The sequence below is a fragment of the Salvelinus namaycush genome, chromosome 5 (assembly GCF_016432855.1).
Source record: "Salvelinus namaycush isolate Seneca chromosome 5, SaNama_1.0, whole genome shotgun sequence".
In the NCBI taxonomy this organism is placed as follows: domain Eukaryota; kingdom Metazoa; phylum Chordata; class Actinopteri; order Salmoniformes; family Salmonidae; genus Salvelinus; species Salvelinus namaycush.
In genome coordinates this window covers 30069172-30094516 of record NC_052311.1, presented here as the reverse complement: position 1 = coordinate 30094516, position 25345 = coordinate 30069172, and the positions used below count along the sequence as shown (strand labels likewise).

The window sequence follows — 25345 nt, the reverse complement described above, 5'->3', positions numbered from 1 at the left end:
CCCACTATTTCTATCATACTGTTTCTCTTGTCACCTCTGTTATATCACTCTTTCAGTTTTCCTTGTCATATGCTTTAAAATGGTCACCTTGGCATCCTCTCCTACTATATTCCTTTTTCTTACCCTCTTGCGCGCCATCTCTCTCCTCCCTCCAGTTGAAATGTGCCTCGGGATTGACATGAGTCCTCTTGCCATTTTAGCAGACACTTTTATCTAAAGTGACTTAGTTGCCGTGCTCTACCAACTGAGCTACTGAGGACCAAATATTAACAATATAAATTCTTCACCCCAACCTCTCTGTCTCTCTCTCTGTTTCTCTCTCTGTCTCTCTTTCTCTGTTTCTTTCTGTCTCTCTCTCTCTCTCTGCCCCTCTCTCTCTCTCTGCCTCTCTGTCTCTCTCTGCCTCTCTGTCTCTCTCTCTCTCTCTGTCTCTGTGAATAGCTAAGAAAGACCAGGAAGACGAGGAGGACAAGAAAACAACCCAGAAGAAGAAGGTGAAAGAGTTGAAGGTGTTGGACTCCAAATCATCTCAGAACCTTTGTGAGTATCGTCTCCACTATGTTCAGCTTCTCAGGGTTACAATGCAGCAAAGGATCTAGCAGTCAAGTGTTGTTGTTGTGTGTGTGTGTGAGCTCTGACTGGCTGTGTGTTTCAGCCATCTTCCTGGGCTCGTTCCGTCTGCCCTACGAGGAGATCAAGAACATCATCCTGGAGATCAACGAGAAGCTGCTCTCTGAGTCCATGGTGCAGGTACAGACCAGAGAGAGGGTGTCTTTGTCTGTCTGGCTTGCTGGCTGAACGTGAGCCGAGTCAGTGTTTCCTATGCGTGCGTTTTTCTGCATTCAAATGTTGTATTCGTCCTGTGTGTAAGTTAATGTTCTCTCTATCTCGCTCTGTCTCTGTGTCTCTCTGTCTGTGTAGAATCTTATCAAGCAGCTGCCTGAACAGGAGACGCTGAATGTTCTGGGTGAGATGAAAGACGAGTATGAAGACCTGGCAGAGGCCGAGCAGTTTGGAGTCGTGGTGAGAACAGAACACACACGCTATTATGTGGGGGAAATGAGGCATTAATAAAGCTCTGATTGGCCTGAATAACCCATAGCGTAACACATTAGACTTGGAATACACGAACTAGCCAACCACACACACAAACCCATTGACCCTAGTCAAACACTACCAGGAATTACAATCCCTCCCGTTCCACTTTAAAGGAAACATAACTTGTAAAAGGCTTTATAGAGCATTCACAAGTGTTCATAAGCACTAAAAAGATGCTTCAGAAATCATTGATAACACACATTTACCTCTTGTGTCTGTCGTGGTCTCCAACACGCCCTTCTCTCCCGCCTCCAGATGTCGACGGTGAAGCGGCTGAAGCCTCGGCTGACAGCCATCTTGTTCCGGCTGCAGTTTGAGGAGCAGCTGAACAACATCAAGCCGGACGTGGTGTCCGTGACGGCGGCCTGCGAGGAGCTGAGGAAGAGCGCCACCTTCTCCCAGCTGCTGCAGATCATCCTGCTGGTGGGCAACTACATGAACGCCGGTTCCCGCAACGCCAAGGCCTTCGGATTCAGCATCAGCTACCTCTGCAAGGTGTGTGTGTGAGAGAGAGAGAGACACACACACAGGTGTACATAACCACACACGCACGTCACTCAGAGGCCTTCAGATTCAATATCCGCTACTTCTGCAAGGTGATAGAGGGAGAGAGATCTACACACATAAATGAACACGCCACACAGGCACAACCGCATATCTAAAGGGTCAGGACAAAATGAACGTGATAAGCAGACTGCATTAAGGGTTTTAAAAGGGAGGGGGATAAAACGTTTGTCTGATTTGCCCTCTGACCCTCTGTCCAATCAGCTGCGGGACACCAAGACAGCTGACCTGAAGCAGACGCTGCTGCACTTCCTGGCTGACGTTTGTCAGGAGCAGTATCCCGACGTCATGACCTTCCCAGACGAGCTCATCCACGTGGAGAAGGCCAGCCGAGGTAACCACGACAACCATGGACCACACTAGGGTCGGGCGACGTCAACCGTTGTCCTATCGTGATCAAGTAGGGATGAAAATCGCCGGCTGGATAGAAGCAAAGTCCTCCGTCCTCGTGCTTCATAATACTTGTTTTGCTTCCTCTCTCAATATTCAGTTTGTTCTATAGCCTCGGCCTGTAGACTTGTTTCATTCTTGTTCTTTTTGAAAGCGGCAACTTTAGGACTATTAGAATATTTAGGAATTAGGCTACTGTTCATAACTTACATTTGTCTTTAAGCTTTTAAGATAGGCCTAGTAGGAGTATAGGTTATTGGCCATTTTTTGTTTTGTTTTTTGAGATGGATTTTTTCCCGCACGGATCATTTATTTGTTAATTGGCTTAAACTTGAAGCTTGTAATTCCAAAAAATAATTATAATATAGCCTGCGTTCTTTTTTTTTTAACAGCTAGACCCAATATAGTTAAGGAGTGTTCGTTATAAAAATTTAAAAAACGGAATAGCTTTGAGCTATAAGGTCTATGCATCCTACAGAGCTAGAGAGAGAAGCAGCATTCTGACTGGACATTTTGCGCCGCTTCGGTGGAATGTTCGCCTCCGTCTAGCCTGCTTTACTCTGTTGCGTTCTGTAGGCTTGCGTAACAGGCTGTTTATTGAAATAGGGCAATAGCAAATAGGACCCGGCAGATTACTCGTGTGCTGACCGACTCGGTTCCTTAGGCCTGCCCGGCGCCAGTCAAGTTTTCAATGGGCTAAACCATCACCTGTCACATCACCATCGGCGATGGCTGTCTGTCAATAAGACGCTAGACGATGCTATCGTAAATGCTATTGCCCAACCCTAGACTACACCTAACACCTACCCTCAGAACTAAGACGGGGGGGGGTGGATGCAAATATTCGGACACAGTTTTCCTTGTTTTCTCTCCTCATCCCCTTGCCTTTCATGACACGTGTTGCCCTTTCCCCTCTAACCCCTGTGCCAGTGTCGGCTGAGACTCTGCAGAAGAACTTGGAGCAGATGGGCCGTGCGCTGAAGAGTCTGGACAAAGACCTGGAGACCTTCCCTCCTCCACAGAGTGACAGGGACATGTTCATAGAGAAAATGAATATATCCTTTACTACTGCAAATCACATTCACTCTAAGTCCAACTTAACTCAAAGTCCTTTTCACTTCCTCTGATCCAATACGAGTATGTGTAAAGTGTTGTTTCTAAGGAGCTTCACACATCCTACGAATTACGACGGAGACATCCTCTGATGTCATTTCCTGCAGGCCAGGTCTTCCGTGCGGAACGTGTGTGAGTGTGTAGGCCTCTGTGTGTTTGCTGGGCCGTGTGTTCCTTAACGCTGTTCCTCACAGCTTCGTGGGCAGTGCCAGAGAGCAGTATGAGAAGTTGGACATGATGCATAAGAACATGGAGAAGCAGTACTCTGACCTGGGGGACTACTTTGTGTTTGACCCTCGCAAGATTTCTGTGGAAGAGTTCTTTGGCGACCTCAACAACTTCAAGAACATGTTCCAGGTGAGTGTGCGCACGGGTGTCTCTCTCGTTTCGGATTAAAATTCCACACACTGAAGTCGATAGCGGACAGCGCCGTTTCTCCTCACCTGTCTGTGCAAGTAATATTTACTGTGTTAGTAGGCAGGTGTAGTCGACAGTTATTTCTTATCAGTTCCCTCTTAGCCTAAACAAACACATTAGAGGGAAGAGGGAGGAAGGGGAAACTGGGGGACAGGTTTATCCACCTGTTCCTAGTGTTGACAATCTCGTTCGTAACGGCTGACGTGGCGCGTCGGTCGCGTTTTAAACCGTTTTACTGCGACTGTGGTTTACTAAGAGAGCTCTGTGATCCTACAGGTGCAGGTGCTGGCTTGTTTGACCCGGTTGTCTTGGCACACGGCCAATTCTTGAAGTGTTTCTCGGTGTCACGCTTTTTGCGCACTCGCTCTCTGCATACACACGCACTCACCGTCTCTTGTGTCCATGTCCCCTTCAGCAAGCGGTGAAGGAGAATGCGAAGAGGAGGGAGGCGGAGGAGAAGATCAAGAGAGCAAAGCTGGCCAGAGAGAAGGCTGACAGGGAGAAGGAGGAGAAACAGAAGAGAAGCCAACAACTGGACCTCAACGAAGGTCAGAGTGTCTGTGGGAGAGGAGTGGGTCAACGTGTGGGGGTGGATAGGTGTGTGGGGGGGAGGATGTTTTGTGAACTGAACTTCTCCTTGATACCAGTTGGGGGCAGTCAGAGCCCACTGTACTGCGGGATCTGTGTTTGTGTGTGTGTGTGTGTGTGTGTGTTCTCCAGTAATCCACAGCAGACCTAAGATAATCTAATATAGAGGATCTCTGCACAGAGCGAGAGAAGAGCGCGTGAACGAGAGACGGAGGATAGAAATGTAGAGGAGACCATAGTCTCGGTCTTATCCCCTCGTACCGTTGTTTTTACGGTACGAGGGAGTTTTGTCTCAGAAAAGAGTAAGAAGATGGAGGAACTCTAGCTCCACAAATACGTTCCTCTCTGTCTCAGATTCAAACAGGCTGGGATAGCGGCCGTCTTATCCTGACACACACACACACACACACACACACACACAGGGCATTGCGCTGAAACCCATACAAACGGACCTCAAATAAGTAACTTTTGCCTTCTACACCCTCACACACGCTGTCCCTCCCCCACTTTTCTTTCTTTGACCTACTTTTGGAACATTCCTCCTCTTGGCTCCAGTTGGTCTCCCTTGGGACTCCACAGTCAACAGAATTCCTCTCTGCTACAGCGCTCTGTGTGTGTGTGTGTGTGTGTGTGTGTGTGTGTGTGTGTGTGTGTGTGTGTGTGTGTGTGTGTGTGTGTGTGTGTGTGTGTGTGTGTGTGTGTGTGTGTGTGTGTGTGTGTGTGTGTGTGTGCGCGCGCGCGCTCTTTCACCCACATTATTTCCCTCTCTCCTGATGATGTGTTCCAGCTGGCTCTTCTCCCTCTTCTTCTTCCATCTCTCCCTAATTCTTTCCATCATTTCTCCCCTTTCTTTTTAAAGGGACAGCAAGTGATCTACCTGCCATCTTAACCAATTTTCCATGCAGTGTGTCGAACGTGAAGGAGTCCGTTTTCATGGTCAACCACTACAGACATTCAAAACACACACACACACACACACACACACACACACACACACACACACACACACACACACACACACACACACACACACACCATCCATTCATTCATAGAGCTTTGAGTGCCTATTGATCTTCATGTCGACAGTACATTTGTGTGTGACTGGGAGGGGAGAGGCCATTTACATACAGGTGATAGGACTGCCAAAGCTCCGTGGTATTCTTCACAACCTAGTTAAACACACACACACACACACACACAGTATACACACTCACCTAGTCTTTGTTGTGCGTGTTGACCTGTGTTCAAGGTCTCTCTTCCTAATTACTTTGCCTCACGTTTACTTCCTGCTTCTCACACCCTCCCTCTCTCCCACACACACACTAGTTGGTTGAACTCTGTGAGTTCAGTGTGTGTTTGGAGTATATGGCCTTAACATTGTGAAGTAAACACAGAGAGACTGTGTCCTCAGTTTCTCTCTGACACTCGCGTCGGTAAGGTCATTAGATTAGGTTATATTACATTATAATACCAGCATATAAATTAAGATTAAAATACAGCGATATTACTTATACTGCCAGGCTGTACTACTGCTCATTTATAATCAGGATTTAGGCCTAGTTTATTTATGCTTAGTCTTCACTGTATGTATTCTAGGGTTTAGTGCCAATGGCAAAAGCCTGTTGTATTAGGGACAGCAGCCGTAGTGTAAGCTGACCTGGGACCTGTTCATATTCCTCAGTAGCAACCGTCCTGCATAGTTCCCCAGGTCTGCAGATAGGTGTCAGTGCTGCATGAAAGAGGGTGTGTGTGTGTGTGTGTGTGAGAGAGCGAAGACACGTGGGTGTGTGTGGCGTGTAGCCACTGGGAATGCTGTGGCTCTACCTTAGTGCCTGTGTGAGGGGGGGGGGGAGTTGTAGAGCAACAGATGTCTCAGGGGGATTAGACAGCGTTGGTCCTCTCCGAACAGAGGGAGGGACACGGAGAGGAGAAAGGGATAGATGGGATGACAGGAAGGGGGTGGGGATGGACAAGACCTGCAAGAGTGGTCGTCATGCTGGGTAAACCATCTCTCGTGGGCAAAGGGGGGGCTGTTGTCTGTCTTTGTTTGTGTGTGTATTTGTCAAGTAATACCATTAGGGGTGCTCTTGTTCTGCACATGATGACACCAGGCTGTGTGGGGGGGGGGGTCTAAGGGACATCTTTAGAGAAAAGCTGGTAATTATTTTCTCCAGCTTTATCTCTAATGCCGATTCTCTAATGCTATTACCGGATTAGCAGAGTTTATGCCGTTTTAACGCACTGCCTTGCTATATCGTTACACACTGGTCAGAGAGCGTTTGATAAAGACCTTGACCACCACTCACTCTCCTATTGATTTCCAACCATAGATTATCAATGGCTGTGTTAATTAAATCAGTATTGTGCAACAGTTTTTAGGGATCATATGTGAGTTAATTAGCTATCAACAAGTGTTTCAAATTGATTAATGCAAATAAAATAAACATTTTTTTTTTTTTTACTTACAGAAATGATAGGGCAGTCGATAGTGTAATTTGCCCTATTCAATTGTTAGACGGTCTTTCCTATAGCCAATGTAGCTCCATACAATAATACATACATGCTGTGCAGTGAGAGGGCCTTAAACTATGAAGCATGCTTTTTAAAACCGGTCCCAGTTTGTCCCTTTTATTGCTGCCGTTAACACCCACCCAAAAGCAGTTTCCTCGAAGATGTGTTTTCACTGGATGGCTTTGGGTTTAACACAAGCGTGTGATTTATGGAAGTGGGGTAGTGGTTTTGTGCCAGATGTATTCTCCTTTTGGTTAAAAATAAAAACACGACTGCATGTTTTCTGCCTGTGCAGTTGTGTGCCGCGGCCACTTGGGTGGGTATGCGAGCTGTGTTGTGGGCCTGCACTCTGTGTGTGTGTGTGTGTGTGTGTGTGTGTGTGTGTGTGTGTGTGTGTGTGTGTGTGTGTGTGTGTGTGACTTTCTCTGACGTGACAGACAAGTCTAGGAGCCATCTGCCGCTAGGCTTACAGTGGGATTAAGCTAATGGGGGGGTTGAAGACAACAACCTTTAACCCCATGCAGCACCCCCCCCACCCCCCACCCCCTGTCAACATCCCTTATTTTAGTTCAAAGTGGAAATAATTCAAACCATATGCCAGTGAGTCCCCTCTCCCCTGCCCCCGTTAGACAGCCAGACTCTGTGTCTGCGCAGGGGTACAAAGACCTAAACAAACACACAGTATACTCACACACGTTGGAGACATCCCTGGTCGACATTGAAGCTTATTGAGCCATAGTTTACTAGACCTGTAGATTGTGTGTTTGTACTCCTGCAGCCTCTACAGGATCTGAACTGGGTCAGTGCCCAACTAGGTTACTGTATCTAATGGGCCACCATGTCCATGTGACCCCCCCTGAGAGAGAGTTCTGTGTGTTTGTGAGGGTAGGGGGCATGCTTTGTCTACTGAACTCTCCTCTGTCGTATGTTTGTATGGACGATGATGAAAATGGTGTGTGTTTTATGGTAAATATGGATGTTTGTGTTTTGTATTGATTATATATGTTATAAAGTTGTGTATGTGTATGTGATATTGATTGTGTGTGTGTGTGTGTGTGTGTGCAGAGGGTGATGAGACTGGTATCATGGACGGCCTGTTGGAGGCGCTGCAGTCTGGTGCTGCCTTCAAGAGGAAGAGAGGCCCACGACAAGCTGGTAAGAACACACTCACTCACTCTCACATATATACAGTGGCAAGAAAAGGTATATGAACCCTTTGGAATTGCCTGGATTTCTGCATAAATTGGTCATCAAATTTGATCTGATCTTCATTTAAGTCACAACAATAGACAAACGCAGTGTGCTTAAACTAATAACACACAAATTATTGTATTTTTCTTGTCTATATTGAATACATAATTTAAACTTTCCCAGTGTAGGTTGGAAAAGTATGTTAACTTCTTCGGGGTAGGGGGCAGCATTTTCACTTTTGGATAGATTGCTGCTACTCATCCCCAGAATATAAGATATGCATATTATTAGTAGATTTGGATAGAAAACACTCTGAAGTTTCTAAAACTGTTTGAATCATGTCTGTGAGTATAACAGAACTTATATAGCAGGCAAAACCCCGAGGACAAACCATTCAGATTTTTTTTTTTTTTGAGGTCACTGTCTTTTCGATGAGGTTTCATTGGGACACCAGATTTCTAAGGGACTTGTTTGCAGTTCCTACCGCTTCCACTGGATGTTACCAGTCTTTGGAAATTGGTTGAGGTTTTTCCTTTGTGTAATGAAGAAGTACGGCCATCTTAAATGAGTCACTTGAAGTAAATTGTTTGAGAGAGGCACATTACCAGAAAAGTTGCGTCAGTTTGTTTTCTTTTTGTATTGAACACAGATCATCCCGTCTTCAATTTGATCGATTTATTAACGTTTAAAAATACCTAACGTTGTATTAAAAAAGTAGTTTGAAATGTTTTGGTAAAGTTTACATGTAACAAGTTGGAAGCTGTGTTTTTCTGGATGAAACGTGCCAAATAAATTTACATTTTGGATATATATCGACGGAATTAATCGAACAAAAGGACCATTTGTGATGTTTATGGGACATATTGGAGTGCCAACAAAAGAATAGAAATACACTATAAAAATGTGGCTTCACAATAACCTTTTAAAACAGGTGTTCCCCTGTTCCCTTGTTCCCCTAACCCCTGTTCTGTTGACAACCGCTAGCCTGAGGCTAGCACTAGCTGTCTAGACTGGGTTCATTGTGTGAACACATGCTTCAGTCAGTCTGTCTCTATGTGATCTGTGCGGACTTTCACTCAGACCTGTTCTACTCTACAGTTCTCCAGCCTCGCTCTCTCAGGATAGAGGAGCGCCATCCACATAATCTGGTTAAATACTCTCTCCTGCTTCACTGGCCTATTGAGTTACTCACTTCAGCTGCTGCACACACACACACTTAAGAAAGCTCACTGTCACAGAAACACACATACACAAAGTTACAGCACCAGAGTATAGGCTACTTAGAGCCCAGACATTCTCCCCCCCCCCTCTTTTTTTTCTCTCCCACCCTCTCTCTCCTTCCCTTCCTCCCTTTGCCTCTTTCCTCTCTCCTAGTCACCGTCTCTTTCGGGCGGCTGTGTTTGACGTTTCGGTGTTATGAGTGTGGAGATTGTAAAGTTTGGTTCAGTGATCTGTGGAAGCGTCCTTTGGGGTCCTCTAACTCTGACAAGCATTTTCCAGGGACAGCTAAAACTCTTCATCACAGGGAGGTGAGGCCCAGTCAACCTAATCACTGCTAAACAGATTGAGACACAACCAAAGGAAGGAAAGAGGTAGAGGGAAAGGGGGGAAGAGAGAAGGGGAGAAAAGTGCCCACTAGGGCCTCGGACACCGCTACTCGTTTTCACACTCCAAACAGGAAACACGTGCTCTCTCTTCCCTAATTCTTGTTTTCTATGTCTATGTTGGCTAGCTGTGTTTTTTTTTTTTTTCAGGCCAATCAGAGCTTTGTTAATGTCAAATTTTTCCACATTGGGAAAGGTGGCTTTGAAAATCAGTCTGCCACGTGGTTCTCCCCAGCTAGGCTGGCCTCTCAGTATCTAACCCACACAATAGCGAGTGTGTGCGTTAGATGACTCCGAGGTCTTATTTTAGCGGGCAAGAGGAGGAGGTACGTCCTGGTACTCTGGGCTGGTTTCAGTTAAGATGGCTGACATTCTGACTCTCACGCACTCGGACCTACACCCGCATGCACTACATAGAAAACCCTCTAAGACCTACTTGTTACTTCATTAGTACAGCCATCACTATTACTCTCACGCACATCCCCCTGTTCTTCCTCATGATAGAGCACCCACACACACAGTTAAAGCCTCATGCTGGGTGTTGTCATGAGCTGTGTTCGAATACTCATACTAACCGTACTATTTGTGACGTGAATTGAGTATATACTATGCTTATTGGTCATGGTATGGATATAGTTAATATACCAAAAGTTTCCGGTTGTCGTACTAAATTCGCCAAAATCTGAAGTATACACGCAGAGGACATTATTTCCGTACTTTAGGGCCCATAATGCAATTCTTCAGGAAATGGGCATGGCTTCACATCGTTTCGAGATTTGAAGAAAATGGCGGAAAATATGCAGTCGAAGTACGAGAGCGGATACAAATTCATTGCTTTAACTAATTATGACGAATGTTAAGGAAATGTTGAGCAATGTAATAAAGTAATGACTTTTCAAATAAGTAACCTTACACGTTATATTGGCTACGCTGTCCTTACGAACCACATAGCATATCAATACAGCAGTATGTACCGGTATGTTGTTAGCTAGCTACCTAACGTTAGTTGGCTACTTATACATCAAACTTGCCAGTATATTAACTATAGGCTATCTAACTAACGTTACCCAACGTTTATGGACTTGATTATTCCCGTCATTCTTAGCTAAATGGTATAGTCGCTGTGCCTTCTCAATGGACATTCGGGTGCTTTCGTAAATTCGCTCTTACTATCCCGATTTCAGAGCGCAGAATAATGAATTTACGAGCGCTCAACACTCGTTGAATATGGCCGGTGTCAGTAAACGTCGGCTAAAAAGGCGTAATTAAATTGTTGTCACCAACGCTCTGGATAACATGAAAACTGCCTAACCAGCTCAGGTAGGGCGAGTAAAATGGCCAGAGTGGTCTCATTTTGTTGTTTCTGGAAGAAGCTAGCTAGCAAGCTAGCCAACGTTAGCGTGGGTGCTTGACTACCGTTGTAAGGTCAGAGCGCTCAAATCAACCCTACTCCTCGGCCCGAGTGTCCAGTGCGCGCTCCGAGAGCCAAACGCTCTGAATTTACAAACGGACAATCTGACAACGCTCTGAATTTACAAGCGCACTCTGGCACTCCAGATGGAATTTTAAGACCACACCCGATGTCTAACTGGTAATTCTACCTAGTAGTTTGTTATGCTAACTAGCTAGCAAGAGGTTGCATAGCAACGGCATCAACTTCCGGTAGACATGCTAAGAGCTAGTTCGCTCAACTGAAAGCATACTGTTCGTTTACAGTATACTAAAATTAAGTAATAGTATGTAGTATATACTCATTCACTTTTTAGGGCTGCAATGCCGTTAACACGATCAATATGACAACAGCCAGTGAAAGTGCAGGGTGCCAAATTCAAACAACAGAAATCTCATAATTAAAATTCCTCAAACATACAACTATCTTATACCATTTTAAAGGTAATCTTGTTGTTAATCCCACCAGTGTCCGATTTCAAAAAGGCTTTACAGTGAAAGCACCACAAACGATTATGTTAGGTCACCGCCAAATCACAGATAAACAGAGCCATTTTTCCATTCAAAGACAGGAGTCACAAAAAGCAGAAATAGAGATAAAATTCATCACTTACCTTTGATGATCTTCATCAGAATGCACTCCCAGGAATCCCAGTTCCACAATAAATGTTTGATTTGTTCGGTAATGTCCATCATTTATGTCCAAATAGTTACTTTTGTTAGCGCGATTGGTAAACAAATCCAAAGTCACGAAGCAGACGAAATGTCAAAAAGTTCCGTAACAGTCAGTAGAAACATGTCAAACGATGTTTTGAATCAATCTTTAGGATGTTTTTAACATAAATCTTCAATAATGTTCCTACCGGAGAATTCCTTTTTCTTCAGAAGTGCGATGGAACAGAGCTCGCTCTCACATGAACGTGCATGGTTAGCGCATGTTCAGGTCATGGTAGACCTTACTCAATCCCCTCTCATTCTCCCCCCCCCCCCCCCCTTTCACAGTAGAAGCGTCAGACAAAGTTCTAAAGACTGTTGACATCTAGTGGAAGCCTTAGGAAGTGCAAAATGACCCATATCCCACTGTGTATTCGATAGGCGATGAGTTGAAAACCTGCAAACCTCAGATTTCCCACTTCCTGGTTGGATATTTTCTCACGTTTTTTCCTGCCATGTGAGTTCTGTTATACTCACAGACATCATTCAAACAGTTTTAGAAACTTCAGACTGTTTTCTATCCAATACTAATAATAATATGCATATATTAGCAACTGGGACTGAGGAGCAGGCAGTTTACTCTGGGCACCTTTTCATCCAAGCTACTCAATACTGCCCCTGCAGCCATAAGAAGTTAAGAATGTAGTATACAGTATGTTAGTATGGGTATTCGAGCACAGCTATGGTCATTGTGTCATGGCTATCTGTTTCGATAGAGAGCCGTGATGCTGATCGAAGTGGCAGAGAGGGGGGAGGGCCTTTAACCCCTGACCTGGGACTCTGCTCTCTCTCTGGCTGTCAGTGGGGGAGAGGTGCTACAGCTGTCCTCCCTCTGTCTGCACTGCTCTTTTTAAACCAGGCCCTCACACATTGCATACCAACACACATATGCTTGCATACTGATACTGATACTAACATATACACATATACACACTCACATACTCCCACACTTAGACACAGAGTAACAGACTTTATCCAAATAGACTCTCACACAGCCATTCTAAGGAAATTACGAGCTACTGGCTTTTCCCTCTTTAATTTAATGGAATGATGGCACCACAATGTGGCATCCCTGATATCACTATAGGCCCATCTGCTAGGTCATAACCCCACCCTAAACCACCAATCACAATAGAGAATGAATGGCAAAGCACCAATCACAATGAAGCGATACACATAAAAGGGCCAGTCACAATAGAGAGTCACGCTCGCTCCGCAGCAGGCCAGCCCTTTTAACGGAGACGACCCTAATAAAGGACTGTGGGGCTCGCTGTCTACTTTCAGAGCACTAGTCCCAGGTGACTGACTCACACTGCCACTGAGGACTGGTTTTGGGAACGCTGTGTGTTACCCTGTCTAGCCTGAGGAGGGCGACGTGAGCTTCTAGAACCCGATCCGCTGGCTGCTGCTCCAGCTGGGAACATCCATACATACTGGCCTCATGACTATCATGTCAAAACTACATGATCATAGTCCTCTCACGCTCTACACACTGATCTAACTCTCTCTCAAACACACACACACATGCAGCTGTGAGCATCTGTGAATATTGAGAGACCATGGCTATCTAACAATAAAACGGTTCCATCTAAACACACGTTGCTTTGCCTTTCTCACTTGCTCTCTGTCACTCATTTACACACTCGCTCATGTAATCACACTCTCCAGCACATCTGCAGACACAAACAATGAAAAACACACTTACCGGCACTGTTTTTATATGGTTTATTTCCTCATCGGGCAGTAATTATGAAGTCTCCTGTGTAATGTGTAACAGATGATCTTTTCACCACCCTGTCTGTGTCCCCATTTCCCCTGTCCCACACATACACACAGTTATAAACAAAGGTAATCACAGGCCGCATGTTGTGAGGCATTGTGCTGGGTTCTGGTCTAGACATCTCATTTCCTGGTGGGAAGAGAACTACAGAGCCAAATTCGCCTCTCAACTCTGACTGAAGAACCAGTTACACACAATGGGGAAAAAACACAAGCCATATATTCATCAATCATTCAGAAATAAGGGTTAAATGTTTCGGTCAATATCGGCACAAAATGAACATGTTCCATGTTCTTGATCAATTAGAAATGTATCTGCTGTTCTGACAGCATGCTCTGTTACTAACATAACTCAAATTGATTGACCCCCCCCCCCCCCCCCCCAATGTCCTCGCCCTGATCCTCCGACCTCCAAACCAGTGACCTCGCCCTGATTCTCCGACCCCCAAACCAGTGACCTCGTCCTGATCCTCCGACCCCCAAACCAGTGTCCTCGCCCTGTTTCTCCGACCCCCAAACCAGTGTCCTCGCCCTGGTTCTCCGACCCCCAAACCAGTGTCCTCGCCCTGGTTCTCCGACCCCCAAACCAGTGTCCTCGCCCTGGTTCTCCGACCCCCAAACCAGTGTCCTCGCCCTGGTTCTCCGACCCCCAAACCAGTGTCCTCGCCCTGGTTCTCCGACCCCCAAACCAGTGTCCTCGCCCTGGTTCTCCGACCCCCAAACCAGTGTCCTCGCCCTGGTTCTCCGACCCCCAAACCAGTGTCCTCGCCCTGATCCTCCGACCTCCAAACCAGTGTCCTCGCCCTGATTCTCCGACCTCCAAACCAGTGTCCTCGCCCTGATTCTCCGACCCCCAAACCAGTGTCCTCGCCCTGATTCTCCGACCCCCAAACCAGTGTCCTCGCCCTGATTCTCCGACCCCAAACCAGTGTCCTCGCCCTGATTCTCCGACCCCCAAACCAGTGTCCTCGCCCTGATTCTCCGACCCCCAAACCAGTGTCCTCGCCCTGATTCTCCGACCCCCAAACCAGTGTCCTCGCCCTGATTCTCCGACCCCCAAACCAGTGTCCTCGCCCTGATTCTCCGACCCCCAAACCAGTGTCCTCGCCCTGATCCTCCGACCCCCAAACCAGTGTCCTCGCCCTGATCCTCCGACCCCCAAACCAGTGTCCTCGCCCTGATTCTCTGATTAGTGTCAGCATTACTGGTTTAGTCTTTTTTCGGAATCCTCTATTATTTAAAGTTTGAGACCTCTCTCGCTCGCTGTTGTTCTGAACATCAGTGGCACTTCAGCCCAACTTTCTTTTTTCTTTTTGTTCTTCAACTCGAGTGTGAGAAGAGGAGAGTTGACAGCCTTTTAAGTTATTCTTGTGTTGGGTTTTTGGGACGGGCTCTGCACCGTGCTCGCGCACACTATCGGGTAATTTGCATGATGTCTAATTAGTGTGTTAGATCTCTGTTCTGAACACCCTGGGGTAGATGAGAGCGAGGTGCTAATTTAAAGCCACAGCTGCCTGCGTTCGTCAGCAGGGATGAAGCTCTGTAAACCCCAGCACTGAACAAGTGAAAGGAACTGTTGCGTAACCTCTAATGTATCTCTCCATATTCATCTCTCTCTCTCTCCTCACTCTTTCTCCTCCTCTCGCTCTCTCCTCCTCCTCTTCCTTCCCAGACTCAGTGCTGTCCCTGTCACAGCTAGTGCTGGAGACCTGCTCGGTAACCCGTGTGTGTGTGTCAACAGAACCATGTGACTGTGTGTTGTAATATGGTTAACAGCCATGGTTCATTAATTTGCATTTGCGTGCGTGTGTGTGCCTGTTTGCATCTGTGACCAGAGTCGAACTAACTACCACCTTCATTCTAGGTCAACTCCAGAACCCACTACTACATCTCACTGCTCGGTCCTCATGTCACACACACGTACAGTGTACAACATGTACTGCTGTTAACAAAGTTATTTTGCCTCAGGTGTTGCTTGAGGATTAATGGCTCTTACTTCTGATACATTTGCATACACAAGTACACACAACCACAATCCCCCACTGATCTATATCATTCTAAATGGCCGCTTTAGCACAGCTGTCCGCCAAACGCAGGAGAATAAAGGGGAGAGGAGGAGGGAGAAAAGGCTAGAATGATAAACGTGTCACATTGTCCACAGGGAACAATCTGTCACACTCCATCTCTCTCTCTCGTTCTCTCTCTCCTCTCTGTCTCTCTCTTATATAGTGGTTTCACTGCTCTCACTCTTCCGTGTGTTCCTGTCTCTCTGGTTATGTGCCACATCCTCTTTTGTTTCTATATACCGTTCTCCTGTCTCTCTTTATACCCCTCTCCTGTCTCTCTTTATACCCCTCTCCTGTCTCTCTTTATACCGCTCTCCTGTCTCTCTTTATACCCCTCTCCTGTCTCTCTTTATACCCCTCTCCTGTCTCTCTTTATACCCCTCTCCTGTCTTTCTTTATACCCCTCTCCTGTCTCTCTTTATACCCCTCTCCTGTCTCTCTTTATACCCCTCTCCTGTCTCTCTTTATACCCCTCTCCTGTCTCTCTTTATACCCCTCTCCTGTCTCTCTTTATACCGCCCTCCTGTCTCTCTTTATACCGCCCTCCTGTCTCTCTTTATACCCCTCTCCTGTCTCTCTTTATACCCCTCTCCTGTCTCTCTTTATACCCCTCTCCTGTCTCTCTTTATACCCCTCTCCTGTCTCTCTTTATACCCCTCTCCTGTCTCTCTTTATACCCCTCTCCTGTCTCTCTTTATACCGCCCTCCTGTCTCTCTTTATACCGCCCTCCTGTCTCTCTTTATACCCCTCTCCTGTCTCTCTTTATACCCCTCTCCTGTTTCTCTCATATTCCTAGTACATGAATCTTCTCTGCTTCCTTCCACCCCCCCTCCTCTACATGTTCCTTCCTTCTCCTCCCTCCTCACAGCCTCCAATCAATCTCTGTTCCTTCCTGCTTCTCCCTCCCACCCCCCTCCTCCTCACAGCCTCCAATCCTCCTCTGTTCCTCCCTGCCCCCCCCCCCCTCCTCACAGCCTCCAATCCTCCTCTGTTCCTTCCTCCACCACCTCTCCTTCCATCTCTCTGTGCCGGCAAGATCATGTGGAGTGGTAGTTATCTGACACATGTAGTGAAGGGTTCTGTACACACACACACACACACACACTAATCCTTGCTCACATTAACGCCACTGCTGTGTGTGCATGCATACGTGCATGTGTCTCGTGTGTGTGCATTTTGTTCTTTCTCCTGATAACCATTGAGAATACATGCTTGTGCATGTGTGTGTACTGTTGACCAATCAGCAGACAGCAGGTATACCTCCAGACAGCCTGCCCTGGCCTGTGGTGAGTCAGTCACTTCTCTCTCCGTGTTTACATCCCAAGAGGCACCCTATTCCCTACATAGTGCACTACTTTTGATTAGATCCCTATGACCCCTTGTCAAAAGTAGTGCACTATATAGGGGATCGGGTGCGATTTGGGACGTCGCCTGGTTGATGTTTGCAGTGAGAGGTTTGGTTTGGCCATGTTGTCTTTACCCTGTACCGAACTGCATCCTGAATGGAACTGACCCATCTCAACTATCCCTGTCTGTCGCATGTCTGTTAATGCCAGATGACCAACCCTGACTTGTCTGATCTCTCTCGTGCTCTCTCTCTCTCTTTTCAGCCAACCGGAGAGCTGGTCATGCAGTAACGAACATCCTGGCCAAAGAGTTGATGAAGGAGGACACCCCGCCCTCCTTCAGCAAACCGCTCAATAAGAAGACCAAGGCAGAACAGAAGGAGGAGCCTAGCATAGAGGGGGCGGGGTCACTAGATGATCTCTTAGAGGAAAGCCTATCACGGTCCAGTTAAAAACGGGTAGAAGTTACCCCCTTAGCCACAGATCTTGGATCAGCCTACCATATCCTAACCTTAACCATGGGGGCAGGGATACAGAAACTGATCTTAGATCAGTGTCTAGCGGCAACTTCCTCCTACTCCTTCATAGGACCACGGATTGGACAGACTGGGTCTGGAGGGGCCAATGGATGAGTGCGGGGCTCTCACCTTAACCACACCCCCAGGGTTTCGCAGGCTGGCTTGCTATTAGTCGCTTCCACGCTGAGGGAGGACTCTTGCTCTGCCGTATAAACGTACAGTATCAATGGTCAAGCATCGGCATCTGCACACATCCACTGCACTCTGTCTGTCGCTCATTTAGTCTCTCTTTAATGAATTTCTCTCGCACACACTGTCACTATCTATCCATCTACTTTCCTCTCTCTCTGAAGTACGTCTTGAGACAATCCCACAGACACTTTATCGGGAGGGATCCTACATTTTCTCCCCCCAGAGGGATAGGATGGATTTCCCATTCCGGATGGTTGGACTGTCCGACCTATGTGGAAGCCCTGATGTTTTATAGATCATGTTTTGCTTTTTCCCAGGTTTGGTTTCAAACCTCTTAAATGTTGCTCTGTAATTGTCAAATATGCTGTATGTTTGTCTTGCTGTATGTTTATAAAAGAAACCAGTGCCAACCAATACAACTTCAAGTTGCACATGTCAGCCCTCGTGTTGTCCAATAGGAGTTTGTGTTGGGTTAGGGTGGACCAAGGGATAAGCCGAAAGTGTGTGTGTGCGTGCGTGTGCGCGCGCGTGTTCCACAGTCCTCATCTCATTTCCCCGGGTTCTTGCTCTTTATGTTCTCTCTGATTCACAGGGAGGAGTCACTATGTCGGTGATAAACAGACTATAGAGCCCTATTGGCCATTCTCAAAGGACGTCTTCACAAACAGGAAATTGTGTGTGTGTCCAGAGCTACGTGTGTGTGGATGTTAGTGGTTGTTTGTGCGTTTATGGTGCGTGCGAGTTTGTGCTCGGGTACGCTCTGCCGTCTGTAATTACTGTATGGTGCTGCCTCTGCCTGCCTGTCTGCCGTCATCATAAATGCTATATTTCCTAAACAGCGCTGTGGTCTTTCTGCTGAAGTTACAGCACACTGGAGACCTGCCCCCAAAAAATGCTGAGACGAGTGTGTCCCCGAGTGCGTGTGTGTGTGCGCGCTTGCCCCCTTAGACTGCAACATCCGTTGCTGAATATCTGGCCTTTCCGGTTTTGTATTTAGTAGCCACAACGTTCGCGTAATCCAAGGAGAATGATAAGCAGTTCTGCCAGTTGACCCATGCTATACCAATCCTTATGCAAACACGACATATCCCTACTGCTGTTCTCAAGTCAGTCACAAACGGTTAGAGCATCTGCTTGAATAACTGTGGTTTCCCGTAAGCGCTGATCAGAGATTGGTTTGTACAGGTCTCTGGAATAGAGCCAAGCAACGACCTGTTGGGCTTTTACCTGCACAACATGTTGTTATTATCAGGAGCTGACAGATCGTTTCATGATAATAATCGTTGCTTCCTGCAGTATATTTCAAAGGTATAAAAAGGACAAACGTTACCGCAACGTTGTGTGGATGAGTAATTTCAGGTGATCCTGTCTCTATTATTTAAGTGGTCTTTTAAATGACGTTGAGGAAAGGTTGAAAAAACATCACTGGAAAATAATCACATTTTCTGGCCTGATTTTATAATTTTCTAGAATTTTCTTTTTTCCCCCCATTTTATAAGAGCTTGTTTTCTATGTGAATTTTTACTCTTTTTTTAATGGATGTTAAAAGCAGAGGTTCAAGTTGATTTCCGGAGATATCACTGTGGTAATATGTATTAAATTATGTCATTCGTTTGTGCTGTCCGCTACCATTAAAATGACTTCAATAACAATGTGTCTGAGGATTCTTTGGTACAACAGAATCTGTCCTGTGTGCGCGTGTGCCCGTTCACTATGATGTCAAATACAGAGCTCTGTTCCTGGGTCTCAGCCAGTGGAAATTTAATCTGAGGTACACATCTCTGCACTCCAGGGTTTAGAGAGCGGGGGGGAGGGAAGGGAAATGCTAGTCTATACTAGATCACAGAACACATAAAAAGTCCATTTGGAAGAGCTAATACAGAAGCTACACAAAGTCTGAGACTTTACAGACCTATGCTGTATCAACATACACATTCTTTCCTGCTGTGGTAAAATCCGTTGTTGTGGCTGTGTTTCTTCTGTGGGTCCAGGTCCCTGAAGTATGCTGGTGAGTTTTCCACAGACTTCTGCCAGCCAACGTTCCACAGATCCCAATGAACCCTCACTGGATGAGCACCAGACCGTGTGTGAGCGAGAAAGATATTTGCCTGTTTATTTTCTTAATACTCCTCTCCCGAATGGTTAGATAGTGGTTGAGGCATGTGGTGGTATAGAGGTCTGACTATTAAATCAGGTTAAGTCATGATTCCCAATAATCTACTCACCCCCTCAGTCAGCCACCCGGAACCAAATAAAAGAGCCATGGTTTCTCTTGACCAACAAAAGATGACCGCAAGCACCATTGCCATTATGGCTCTAGGCCCAGTTTTGCCTTTATTAATAATTAATTAGAAGGGGGACCTGATCCTAGATCAGCTCTCCTACTCTGACACTTCATGCATACGGAATTTTGCTCAACCAGCTAGGTTGAGTTTGGGGGCCTGTGTTCCGAGGGTTTAATACAACCAAAATAGTCTACCACTCTTAGGTCAATAGCCGTTGAGTGGAGAACACATTATTTCATTCAACTTCCAACTGTCCTCCAAGAGTGGCTGACTATGAGACAGCCTAATTTCCCATTCCCCAGAATACTTGGAAGACCGAGTAGGGGAGGATGTTCTCTGTGACACATGTTGTCTTCAGTAAGGCAGGGAAGATAATATAGTGTTCTCTCCTCCACCTTTCCCCTCATTAAGACTGCTGTTGATTTAACCAAGACCTCCCTCTCTCCCTTTCATCCTTTATAGCTCTGTTGTGACCAAAGACATGTGCCGGCCATATTAAACTAGACTAGTGCTTTTGGACAAACAGTAAACGAGTCTCTGTGTGTTTGTGCTTCCTGTATATCTCTGCGCTCAGCCGTGGCATGTCATTCTTCCCCTCTCCTTTTTGAAGACCGAAATAACAGTCCAGTTATTCTCTCTGCATCTGATCTGAGTCAGACACAACCCACATGAGGTCTAACTGTCGTCTCTCTGGTCTGTCTTTATACGTTTGGTTAAGTGTGCCTGTTTTTTTGTGTGTGTGTGTGTGTGTTTTGCTCTGGGAATGACGTGGACAATGTGGCGAAGCTAAATGTGCGTGCTGGGAGTAGTCTAGTTGTTCAGTGTGTTTGTGAGGTTGGGGGATTGGCGTGTGGGTCAGGAGGGAATGTCCAGACTACAGATTAGATTACCTTTCATCTAGATCTGTCTTGTCCCAGTCTCTGTATGGAGCCGTAGTTATTCTGATAGACCGCGGAGGTAAACCCCCCCCCCTCCCATCTTCCTCCTCAAAGACCGACCCCATCCTCCCTCCGCTCCCACCTTGACCTCTGACCTCATACAGCAGCCCCCTGCATTCCTTTACCATCTGTCTCCCTCTCTCTCTCCAACCCTCTCACACTCACCTCATCCTCCCACTTCTGCTGAGGTCTTCGTTTTCTCTGAGTATCTCAACATGAATCGGTGTGGTTAATGTGAGGAGTGTGTGTCAGAGAGAAGACGATGGAGGGTAAAGAGAGAGAGAGAGAGTGAAAAAGAGCGAGAGCTGCCCATGATGAAGTGATTAGCCATCTGACAAAGGAGAGATTAAAGAGATGGAGAGTGTGTGTGTTCTCAAGTGAGTGTCTCTGAATGTGTGCTGTGTGTTCTTTTATTGGGTGTGTGTGTGTGTGTATACAGTATGTCTAAAGGTGAACAACTCCCGTTGGCTTTGTGACTGTATGTTGCGTCATGACCATTTGAATGTAATCCTGTATTGGTATTTGAACGTTGTACCCAGAAGAACCACCAATAGACAGCGAAGCCTCTCATTGTTTGCCATTGACGAAGTCGTGTTTTTATAGGTTTTAAGTTTGTGTGTTCTGGTTCCTAAAAATGTATCTTATTGTTCCTGTCCCTGGTGCCTACCTCCACACCACATCCTCATCCCACATGGAACTGTATCTGTGCCATTCTGAGTCTCAATCTTTCAGCTATAAACTCAATTCCTCCAGACTGTCTCGTTACTAGAAGCTAGGAGTCTCCTGCAGTATCTTTATGTGGCTTTCTTGGCCTTTAGTACAAGATCTCCTTCCCTTCCTCACTAAGATGTTGTTTTGAGGAGGGTGTGTGTGTGTGTCTCTTTGTGTGTGGTGTAGAGGGTGGGCGGGTATTGCAGCACAGGAACAGAAGGGTAGTTGGGGACAAAGCGGAGGGGGGCGTATGATCGGTCCACCATGGCCAGACGACGCATTGCCATCCGCATTGATACTGTAATGAGCCCTAGGGAGCCCAGGACCAATCAGAACGCAGAGGCTCGGTTCTCAGGGCCTGTGATTGGCTGGCTGTGGGTTCTGTCGGTCGGTCTCCAGGTAGCAGACTGGACGAACTGGAGAATATCCACCCCCAGGAGGGAGAATGGATGGAGGCGATGTGATCTCGCTACAGGAGGAGAATGAATGGAGGCGATGTGATCTCGCTACAGGAGGAGAATGAATGGAGGCGATGTGATCTCGCTACAGGAGGAGAACGGGATAAACACACCTTTCTCCCTCCTCTCTCTACCTCTATTTTTATCCTGTTACCTCTATCCATCGTCTCTTCCTGTCATTATTCCCTTTCCCCTATTACCTATCCCCTTCTTTACATTTTTCTCCTTCCATCTTTGTTTTTCTCTAGCTGCTAAGGAGCAGCAGATTGCAGGCTGGGCTCAGTTTGAAATCAGCATAACTCTTTCCTTTGGAGGTCCCACTCAGAACAACCTTGGCCCTCATATGGTCTCTCACAGACTCTCTCTCGCAATTCAAGGGCTTTATTGGCATGGGAAACATTTTTGCATAGCCAAAGCAAGTGAAATGGATAATAAAATAAAGTGAAATAAATTAAATAACAGTAAACATTACACTCACAAAAGTTCTCTCTTTCTCTCGCTGAAATTCTGAGAGAAGCATAATAAAGCTTGAGTTAGTTTAGAATGGCTTGTTTGTACTTTTTCCTCTCCCTGGGAGAAAGAGGGTATGTTTTGGCATTATCTTATTCCAAATACCCACTACAGCAGGATGCCGTTCCAGAGAAAGCGAGACAAAGGGGGGTAGTGCTGACTGATGAAAAATAATATCTTGGCTGACCTGCCTGGAATGGATGGCAGTTCCGAAAGTGTGTGTGTTTGTGTACAGAGACCCGTTCTGTGTCTCTCTCCCTTCCTGCCTCAGTGCATCATGTATTCTCTGATACAATTATCCAGCTCCTTGTACAGAAGGTTCTACAAGACCTACAATTTATACACAATTAGCACTGGCCACCAAATGTCAACCGATTCGCTCTGCCACCACCAAACTGAGTGACATCTCCAATGCAGCCTCCTCATATCCCACCGTACATAAGCAGCAGAGAATTCAAGAAAGTAGGCTTGCATGGCAATTTATTTCCTATGTACTGCACTAATAGGGTGCCGTTGGTGACTCAGACTAGATCAACTACAATCTCTCTCTCGTCTCACATGTGGAGCATGTTTCATGTCATAAAAATACAAAGAAAGAGGAATCCGCGGGTTGTTGTGTATATATTGAGGACATTTATTTTTATTTATTTTTTTATAAATTTATTTTATTCATAATACAAAAATCAACTTACATTGCTACATCAAACTTGTCTAGCAAACCAAACACAGGTATTAACAATGCTCAAACATACAAAAAATATAAATACAAATAAAATACAAAAAATAAACAATTTAAGTGCAATTATATTCACTCTGAAAATATCTTATTATAATGATTAATGAAGATGATATTATTGTTGTTATTCACTAGGGTTAATGTTTTAATAAGATAATTAAATTCAATCAGAAAAATTGGTAATTTTGGTATAGAATTTTTGTTTGTGTATAAAGTATTTGGCAACAAGAATTTTAAAAATTAACAATTTCAGTGGTTTTGTTATCATTGCAATAGTAACATATATCTTTTATGTTAAAATTATAGGCAGTGTTCATAATGTTAAATAAGTACTTTGCAAGGTTTTCCCAAAATTCTGACACTTGTTCTTTGAATGTAAATTTGTGAGACAGATTCTCACCTTCTTTTTCACAGAAAACGCAGATATCATCAATAGCCACAAATTTGGAAATCATAGAATTACATGGATATATCTTATGTAAAATTTTGAAGTGCACTTCCTTAACTTTGTTTGGTATACAGTATTTGTAAGGCCTTAACCATGCATTTTTCCAGACAATGTCAGGAATAAGCATGTTCCAGAAAAACTTTCCTCTCGGTGTAAGTTGGTTTTGTGAATGAAGAATTTATCTTATATATTTATTACAACAAGATTTCTCAAGTAAGCCCACGCCTTCCAATCTGAGTTCTGGATAAACTTTGTGATCATTCCCAAAATTAAGATGACTTTTCATAAGTGTAGTTAGACCACTGGGAACGGCTTTGATCACAGAAATAAACTCTCTGAAAGGTAATGGAAACTCTTTCAATGTTATAAATTGTACATATGTGAGAATATTACCCTTGTTGTCGAAAATATCAAGAACAAAGTCAATATTCCTCTCATGCCAGCTGGGGTAGAACAATATATTGAGGACATGTTCGTCATGCATTGACATGATGTGACGTATCCATTTCTAAAGACGCTGAGTCGAGGGGATTGATAGCGCGGCACTGCGGAGAAAAGCTGCCCAATTATATGCTAGTGCTTTCAGCCCGTGATTCTCTCCACGGGGAGCGTGTGGGAACAAAGTCAACTCGGCCTACATATTCACGTAATTCACATTCGCTTTGAATTTCAGCGAATACCATCCATGCACTCTGAAAATTACTTTTAATGTTTGTGCAGTATGTTAGATCTGAGGGCGTAGAATGTAGACCAGCATGACTTCCTTTTATACAGTGGTGGGAAAAGTACCCAATTGTCATACGTGAGTAAAAGATAGCTCATTAGAAAATGACTCAAGTGAAAGTGATCCTGTAAAATACTACTTGAGTCTAAAAGTGTTTGGTTATAAATATACTTCAGTATCAAAAGTCAAAGTATAAATCATTTCAAATTGCTTATATTAAGCAAACCAAACTACTTTTATTTTCATTTTTCTTATCTACAGATAGCCAGAAGCACTACATTTACAAATTAAGCATTTGTGTTTAGTGAACCTGTCAGATCAGAGGCAGTAAGGATGACCAGGGATGTTCTCTTGATAAGTGTGTGAATTGGACCATTTTCCTGTCCTGCTAAGCATTCAAAATGTACTTTTGGGTGTCAGGGAAAATGTATGGAGTAAAAAGTAAAAGTTGTCAAAAATCTAAATAGTGAAGTAAAGTACAGATACCCCAAAACAACTACTTAAGTAGTACTTAAGTGAAAATACTTTTAATTACTTTACACCTCTGCTTTCATAAAACATGTGATCCATAGCCGTGGAAGTAGGGGTCCTGAGGCTGCTGCAGCACCCCCTGAAAAAATCTGAAAAAATAGATATATATTGATTTAAAAAGATATGGGGTGACAATGCATGAATCTAAAAGCTAGGAAGTTATTTTCATGAGTAGATCTGTATGAGGATCAAATCAAATCCACATTCCACTGCTTTTGCCTGACTCCTCTGCTGCTTTAGACCATCCCTCCAACTAAATCTGTTTCACTTCTCAAATGTAGAAACACATTTAGATTGGTATACCCCAACCTCACCACTCCACCATCCCTCCAACTAAATCTGTTTCACTTCTCAAGTGTAGAAACACATTTAGATTGGTATACCCCAACCTCACCACTCCACCATCCCTCCAACTAAATCTGTTTCACTTCTCAAATGTAGAAACACATTTAGATTTGAGTAT

The 25345-nt window shown here is 45.1% G+C and overlaps 1 protein-coding gene across 2 annotated transcripts in view; it reads left to right on the top strand.

The window, feature by feature from the left end:
* The window catches only part of LOC120048178 (protein diaphanous homolog 1), a 120384-nt gene extending 101191 nt beyond the window's left edge, over window positions 1–19193 (top strand). For both annotated transcript variants that reach the window (XM_038993938.1, XM_038993937.1), the window contains 10 exons: window positions 442–540; window positions 656–750; window positions 922–1023; window positions 1354–1593; window positions 1867–1996; window positions 2983–3107; window positions 3358–3522; window positions 3998–4130; window positions 7747–7836; window positions 17096–19193. In XM_038993938.1, coding sequence (XP_038849866.1) covers window positions 442–540; window positions 656–750; window positions 922–1023; window positions 1354–1593; window positions 1867–1996; window positions 2983–3107; window positions 3358–3522; window positions 3998–4130; window positions 7747–7836; window positions 17096–17283 — 1367 coding nt within the window. In that variant the 3' untranslated portion in view covers window positions 17284–19193. The remainder of the gene's footprint in view (window positions 1–441; window positions 541–655; window positions 751–921; window positions 1024–1353; window positions 1594–1866; window positions 1997–2982; window positions 3108–3357; window positions 3523–3997; window positions 4131–7746; window positions 7837–17095) is intronic.
* The last annotated feature ends 6152 nt before the right edge of the window (window positions 19194–25345 follow it).